Source organism: Vicia villosa, linkage group LG3 (genome assembly GCF_029867415.1).
Source record: "Vicia villosa cultivar HV-30 ecotype Madison, WI linkage group LG3, Vvil1.0, whole genome shotgun sequence".
Classification (NCBI taxonomy): Eukaryota; Viridiplantae; Streptophyta; class Magnoliopsida; order Fabales; family Fabaceae; genus Vicia; species Vicia villosa.
The window spans coordinates 21,414,973-21,422,261 of record NC_081182.1 but is presented as its reverse complement, the minus strand read 5'-3'; the positions used below and the strand labels follow the sequence as shown (position 1 = coordinate 21,422,261).

The following is a 7,289-nucleotide window of genomic DNA, read 5'->3' as shown; positions in this document are numbered from 1 at the left end:
TTCTGTTTTTTATCTATGGTATCCGTTTCAAAAACAGAGGCTGTGGAATATTTATAAAGCTTAAGGGATGATTCAACAAGGAATGGCCTAAGCTGTTTATAAAGCTTAAGAGGAGATTCAACAAGAAATGGCCTAAGCTTCAACAAGAATGCAAGTGGATTTTGATGGTTACAATGTTTTGCTAGCATTGGAAACTGCTTCACTACTACGGATTTTTGTCCGACTCTGGATTGTCCTGACTGCCACATTTTCTTTCATCGCATTGTGCCATCTCCTTACCACATCACTTTGCGGTAGAAAATTAATTAATAAGATTAAATTACATTTAGCTGAACTTAGTATAAGCCATGATACACTATCCAAAAAAATTTTACCATATCAATATTTTAATTCCAATAAAATATATCTATGATGATGAAAATATCTTAATTTTAACTAAAAAATATATTTTGCATCAGTTAAGTCAATTAACATTTAGATATTGAAAAGAGCACTACAACTTCAAAACAGAAACAAATTTGCAATTTAAGATCTGTTTATAAAGGAGCGTTGTGGATCAAATCTAATATGCGTTCCAAAATTTTATAAATTAAACTAAAATGTGCTACCCAATACAAGCATTATGGACCAAATACACATGTGATTGCTGTCTATGAAAAGGAAAAAAACATGAGACCGTCGAATTCCAGCATGCAAGCAAAGCATAAGGGGGAGCTCGAAAATGGAAGCCCCAAGAACATAAAACATCCGACTATTTCACATTTAGTCTGAGTCGGGAGAACCATCACCATATGAGACCAAGCCTTTCTTTCCCTCTGGGCTTTTGGATGATGACTTTGACCTTCTGTCTCGACTTACTTTTCGTGGAGACGGTGATTCTACAGATGACCTGGACTTAGGTAAACTCCTGCTCCTGCTCCGAGAAAATGATGAACGCCTTTCTACACGAGAGGGGCGTGATCGATCTGGGGAAGTACTCCTAACGGGAGAGCGGGTGTAAATTGGGCTACGGCTTCTGCTATATCGCCGAGCACGGTTGCGTGGATTGGGCGACACAGATGGTGTTCTGCTCCTCTTTCGGTACCTAAAGTATAAACTCCCAAATAATTATATGAACTCGACTATTATTAAATATATAGCACAAGGAACTAACAATGGGCATAAACAATATATAGCACAAGGAACTAACAATGGGCATAAGCAATGCATCAAAACAAAACCGAAAAACTAATAAAATGATATATAGAAAGCAATTGTCATAGGTAATGAGGGGAAAAACCTTGGAGGAGTTCTTCCACGCGGTGGTGGGCTTCTGAAACGCCTAGGGGAATACCTTCTGTAACTTGAATATCTGCTGCCAGAATTTTAAGTCTATCACTCCACTATTAAATATCAATACCAACAGTGAGGTAACTAATTAAAAACTGCATATAACTTTACCTGTCCCGATCAATTCTACCATTGTACCGGTTTGACCTCACCGGAGACCGAGAAGGGGTCCTATACCTTCTTGCATAGGAGTATCGCTCGCTGAAACCTCTTCCCCTTCTGATACGCTTTGGCGAAGCATCGGGTGAAGCACTCCTAGACAAATTACCCCCACGAGGTGTCCTCCTACGTACAGGGCTAGGACTCCTAGAATAACTGCGGCGATTGCTTCTACTAGGTGCTCTTACAGGACTTCTGCTGATGCTTCTCTTTGAGGGGACCCTACCAGAGCTTCTGCTTAAGCTTCTTACCCGTGATCTAACTGGACTACGACTTACACTCTTTCTTGACACTCTTGCAGGGCTTCTGCTTAAGCTTCTAGCAGGTGATCTAATTGGACTACGACTTACACTTTTTCTTGACACTCTTACAGGGCTTCTGCTGACGCTTCTTGAAGGAAATCTAATTGGACTGCGACTTATGCTCTTTCTTGACATTCTTACAGGGCTTCTGCTGATTGTTTTTCTTGATGATGCTCTAGGAGAACTCTTGCTTCGGCGGGATCTAACAGGGCTCTTGCTGACACTTTTAAGAGGACGGGATATAACAGGACTTCTACTGACATTTCTCCCCTTTCTGCTCCTCACTGGGCTCCTGTTAATGATGCTTCTGCTTGGACTCCTACCAATGCTTCTATCAGGACTCCTGTTGATGCTCCTAACAGGACTCCTGCTCAAACTCCTCCTTGACTGGCGAGGAGGGCTTCTACTAACAGATGGGCTTTTGCTCATTCTTCTTTTTGGGGTAATACTACGGCTCTTGCTCCTACTCCTCCCGGGACTAATACTCATGCTCTTACTTGTGGGTCGTTTAGGACTAATGCTTCGACTCCTGCTCATTGACTTTTTATAAGTGAAAGAAATGATAAGCATAATAAATAATTGAGGTGTGACAAGAGAAGGAAGTATACCTATATTTTCCCAAATGATCATCCATCACATCAGGCTGCATCTCTTCATTTCTCTCAGATCTATACGCAGCTCCAGTACCATTGGTATGCCGCTCTCCATTTTCCTTTATTATTTTTGGCTTACTCTCGGGCTTACCTGCCTCTTCCTTTTCATGATGAATGGTAGGCACATCTTTCTCCACCACTGGGGAAGACTTAACTTCAGCTGGACATAAAAAAGGAGAGAAACGTGTCATGCCTATATCCCAAGGAATTAAACTTAATCAAAAATAACTATTAGGATGTAATGTATTCAACAATTTTATTTTTTTAAGATAACTGCAGGTCACAAAAAGTGTTATTTGGAGAAACAATTAAATTGCTTCAAATTTTACCTTTCTTCTGCGAACGATCTTTTCGCTTCAGATCTTTCTGTTGAGTATCAAGACTTTCACCATCAGAGCTACTGTCACTCTCACTATCTGAATCACTGCCAGAATCCCTGACAAAATATGACATTCAGTTTGAGATTTATAAATAAATAAAATTTGCTTTTTAGATACATTGAGTAACTAATGTATCAAGACAATATATGGATAAGATAGATTGTCTTTTCAATGTATCTAAAAAGTAAAAATTTTCTTATAAATAGGACTAGAGGGAGTATTACGTTGAAGTTTTCTGTGAAACACTAGAAATTGGTGTTTTTCTAGTAAATTGAAAAAGATTGTGAATTGAAAAAGAATAGTTAAAATCACATATCAAATTCATAACTTCAAACCATCAACAAATTCCGACTGTCAAAAATGCAAGAAAAACCTCATTATCAAGATAATGTAAAAAAAATTAAACTTGATAAAGAATCTCTGCAATAGATTATCTCATGCTTACAAAGTATGGCATTAAAAGAGAATTGGTACAAAAAAATACATATGGTAACAATCATATTTATATAACTAAAGGCTGAGAAACTTGTATAAATATGCACTCTAGAGGAAATAACCTACTTCAATCATTGTGCATACATGACAATACATTCCTCACAACAAAGATAAATTACTATAAATGCTAAAGTATTCAATACCTTTTTGATCTACGCTTCGATCTCTTATCTAGTCTTTTTCGCCTTTTGTCACGGCGTTTATCTCTCTTTTTTTCACGTTTATATTTTTCTTTCTTAGATCTCTTTCTCTTTTTTCGTCTATCATCACTAGAAGAACTTGTATCAGATGATGAGGATATATCTGAGTCAGAATCACTATCAGTTTCCGAAGATTCTGTGTCTGAATCCGAAGAACTCTCCGATTCAGATGAGCTGTATCTTCTCTTTTTCCTTCTGTCTTTTGCAGATCTTTTGTGCTTTCCCTTCCTCCGTGTTTCATGGCTATTGCCTTCCCAAGGCCCATCCTTTCCTGCTTTTGATTTGTTTACTTTCTTCCCATCTACATATATGATTATTCAAATCAAAGGTTTAATAGTATTATATGCAAAAATAGTGGTTAAGAATAGGGCGTCTTCAAATAAAGATGGAAAATAAAAACAAAATAAACTATGCTCAGGCCTTTAAAGGAACGGTTGGACAGGATTTTCATAAAAGTAGATTAATTGGCATTCTTACTAAAAGTATAACTGTATTATTCAAATGAATGAGCTAAGCAATGCGTACCCTCATTATATTCACCACAATAAATAATTTTAACAGTAACAGTTGGATGTCCTTCATCATCACCCACATCTTCAATTTTCCTCAGTACTTGAATTCCTTCAACAAGCTTCCCAAAGACTACATGCTTCCTGTTAAATTGCGTTACAGTAGCACAATTAAGCAATTTATCTTACCACACCCTCGCAAACAAATATAATATCAAAAACGCCACCAAAAAATATCAGGTGAACAAACCTATCAAGATGATGATCAGCTTTCAGAGTGATGATAAAATGAGACCCAAGTGTGTCACGGTCAACAATTGACATCGTTAGAAGCCCTGGAGCGTCATGCTTTAGCTTAGGTGACTCGTCTAAAATAAACCAAAAAATACAAACATTAATTTCGAGATGATATAACATAGCACAAGCAACACTGTATGCACAGTTTGATATTGGTGCAGGTGGTAGTATTCTCACCTGGGAAGTTTGAACCATAAATGCTTTCTCCACCAGTCCCTGAAAACATGAGAAAACACAGTGCACAGATAAGTTAAAAATTAATGGACATGGGGAAAAACCAGCATATCATGGAAGAAAATACACTTTAACCTAGACTAATCTTTAAGCCATGAGAGTAAATATTAGTAAACACCAAAGAGATGGTATTTAATCAGCAGCTGCAATACTTTCAATATTAAAAAACATAAAACACAGAACTCAAAGATTATAAATCAACATATTTAAGAGACAGACATATATTACCATCAATATTACCAATATCAAAAGTAAACCACATTTATAAATCAAATCAAAAAATTATAGTACCCCTACTCAATTACAGGCTAATTTGTGTTCAAGTAAAGGAGCTGTGTTAAAGATGTTCCCAATTGACTTAGAAAAGAAATTACCATCGTCACAGGAAACATGCAAATGGAACAAGGCTTGCAACTCGGACAACTGAATGATCAAATAATAAAAAAAAAACACAAAGGAAGTGACTACGTATATTGTATCAAATTGCAACCATCAAAAAATGGACAGCAAACTCATAATGGGGTACAATATATTGATATAGAGAAAATACATACCATTACGATTGACAAAATCACCACCCTGTACAAAAGTAAAACCAGCAGTTAGTACACATAATAACAGTATAATAATGCATACAAGGTGGGCTGGGGAACCAAGAAGCTTAAAGAGTTACTATGATGTACAACTTTGTAAGAGCGACAAACAACATTGTAAAAATAACCTTAAAACTATATCACAAGAAAAGCAGTTGTGACCATCAGCCCTGTGTATCCTACAGCATAAACAAGGGTAATGGAAACCACTGCTAAGCCATGTTCAACCACAGTGAGAGACATATATGGAAATACCATAGAAAAACTTAGATATAGGATCAGACAAAACAAAATACCTTCACAATGGAGCCTTTTACAACACGATGAAAGAAAGAACCCTTGTAGTGCAACGATCTTCCAGTATTTGGACCGACACCTCTCTCTCCTAAACAAAATGAAAATTTGGCAGAAAAAGTATGGAATAAGTGCATCGTTCATGAGGTAGACAGTTTTTAAGCAAAGATCAATTTGCAACCAAAAGTATAAACTATATCCGCGTGGATGCAAAGTACATAAACATGTACAAAAACCTGTTTACTCAGTGGATGCATATCTGTGATGTTAGAAAATGCAACTTTTGAAAAGGAAAAGGAAACCACCGGCAAACAAAGGTTAGAATAAAAGAAATTCCAAAAGCAAATCAAACATAAATTTAAAATACCTGTACATAATGCACGGAAATTTTCTGCCGTCTTCGGAGCAACGTCATAGAAAAGCTGTGACAGCATAATGATCATGCATTAGGTTGTATAGAACGATAACTGCAACACAAACATTAACATAAAGAAAGAATATAAAGTACCTCAAAAACCATCCTTTCAACTGGATCCCCATCAATAGACACGTCCATATACACCAGGGAATTCTTTTTCTTTGCCATAGCCTTCATCTTAATTATCAAATTTTAAAACAGCATAATAATTGACCTGAAGTAACAGCATTATTAACAAAGAATTTATGGATTGACTCGAAATATATAGGCACCGATAAGGAATAAGGGATCAACCAGCATTTGTAGTTAGATGCGCATATTGTTAAGAGTCCCACATCGGACAATATATGACTTGAACATGTCTTTATAAGTGGGGGCAATCCTCACCTAACAAACTGGGGTTTTAAAAAGCGGCCGACGAACAAAACGGTTTCGGCTTTTTATAATAAAGAATAAATTATGGTTAATTCACACCGCGACCTGCAATCAGTGTCGCGACACATGTACCGGCCGAAATCGCAAAAGCCTTTAAGAGGTCGCGACCATTATTTAAAACCCAAATGTACCAACAAGAAAGCAGGATTCAAAACATCAGACATCAAAAATGTAACACAAGAAATGAGTTTATTTCAAACACAGAAAAATCTTAAATAAGAAATAAACCGGAATTTAAGAATTTAAGAATTTGAAAGAATCATTGAATAGAAAATAAAATAGGACTTCACTATCTAAAATCGAGGGTTCACCTTAGAGGATAAAACTGCATAACTATAACTGTTAATAAAATAGGTTAATGGTTTACACTATAACTACTTTGTAATATTTATAGATCTGAGTGAATTTTCAACAATCTCAAGAGGTTCATTTTCCGATCAACATACGTAGCATTTACCGCACCACACTTCAGACAAGATGAATTCAAAAATTGATTCTGTTTATCTAATTATTGTAGCTAAAAGTTAAACAAGTGAGAAATTAATACTTAAGAAAGGAAAATGGATGTTCTCACAATTTTTTGTGGCGGGTTTCGTTGCTTCGCCGCATGCGATTTGCGGTGGTTTTGACGGCTGAGTTGAGTTGGATGCGACTGAGAATAGTTTATGAAACTGATAAGAGGACAGAATAGTTGCGGCTTTGTTTGTTTTATTGGTTTAGGGTTTTAAGGGCCGGTTCTAAAGGAAATGAATTGGGCTTGGGATTTCGGTATTGCAATCTCATGTACTATCTTTCTCAAATATAAATATTAATGTAACTTAATGCTAAGAGTGAAGATTATTAGTTTTTAAATATAGTTTTTTTATGTTGATATGTTTTTGTTGCCACTAAAATTATTAATGATGGGTTTGAGTTTGACTACACTTCGATAAGTTGTTGATTATGCCGGCGAAATGTCAAGGATCAAGTATTCATTTTATCAATTTAATAC

The 7,289-nt window shown here is 36.2% G+C and overlaps 1 protein-coding gene across 4 annotated transcripts; it reads right to left on the bottom strand.

The window, feature by feature from the left end:
• Positions 1–481: 481 nt before the first annotated feature.
• On the bottom strand, positions 482–7,063 carry LOC131660607 (peptidyl-prolyl cis-trans isomerase CYP95). 4 transcript variants are annotated; one of them, XM_058929880.1, is made up of 14 exons: positions 6,873–7,063; positions 5,954–6,077; positions 5,813–5,867; positions 5,448–5,536; positions 5,113–5,137; positions 4,502–4,540; positions 4,278–4,395; positions 4,044–4,171; positions 3,462–3,819; positions 2,773–2,879; positions 2,399–2,603; positions 1,441–2,319; positions 1,280–1,351; positions 482–1,084 (listed from the first exon to the last, which is right to left on the bottom strand). In XM_058929880.1, exons 2-14 carry the CDS (start codon positions 6,038–6,040, stop codon positions 763–765), a joined length of 2,484 nt encoding a protein of 827 aa, XP_058785863.1. In that variant the 5' UTR covers positions 6,041–6,077; positions 6,873–7,063; the 3' UTR covers positions 482–762. The 4 variants fall into 4 exon arrangements, with proteins under 4 accessions (XP_058785863.1, XP_058785865.1, XP_058785866.1 ...); XM_058929882.1 differs by lacking the exons at positions 5,813–5,867; positions 5,954–6,077; positions 6,873–7,063 and adding exons at positions 4,933–4,981; positions 5,280–5,330 and having other exon boundaries at positions 5,448–5,542; XM_058929883.1 differs by lacking the exons at positions 5,813–5,867; positions 5,954–6,077; positions 6,873–7,063 and adding an exon at positions 5,280–5,330 and having other exon boundaries at positions 5,448–5,542.
• Positions 7,064–7,289: the final 226 nt, after the last annotated feature.

Bases quoted from the DNA above. Each gene is read 5' to 3' on its own strand.
- LOC131660607 (XM_058929880.1), bottom strand. From the start codon at position 6,040: ATGAAGGCTATGGCAAAGAAAAAGAATTCCCTGGTGTATATGGACGTG. The intron at 5,537-5,812 runs GTATTTTAAATT...CATTTTGTTTAG, and splicing joins TTTCCGTGCATTATGTACAG to GAGAGAGAGGTGTCGGTCCA. The intron at 2,320-2,398 runs GTATACTTCCTT...GTCAATGAGCAG, and splicing joins GATCATTTGGGAAAATATAG to GAGTCGAAGCATTAGTCCTA.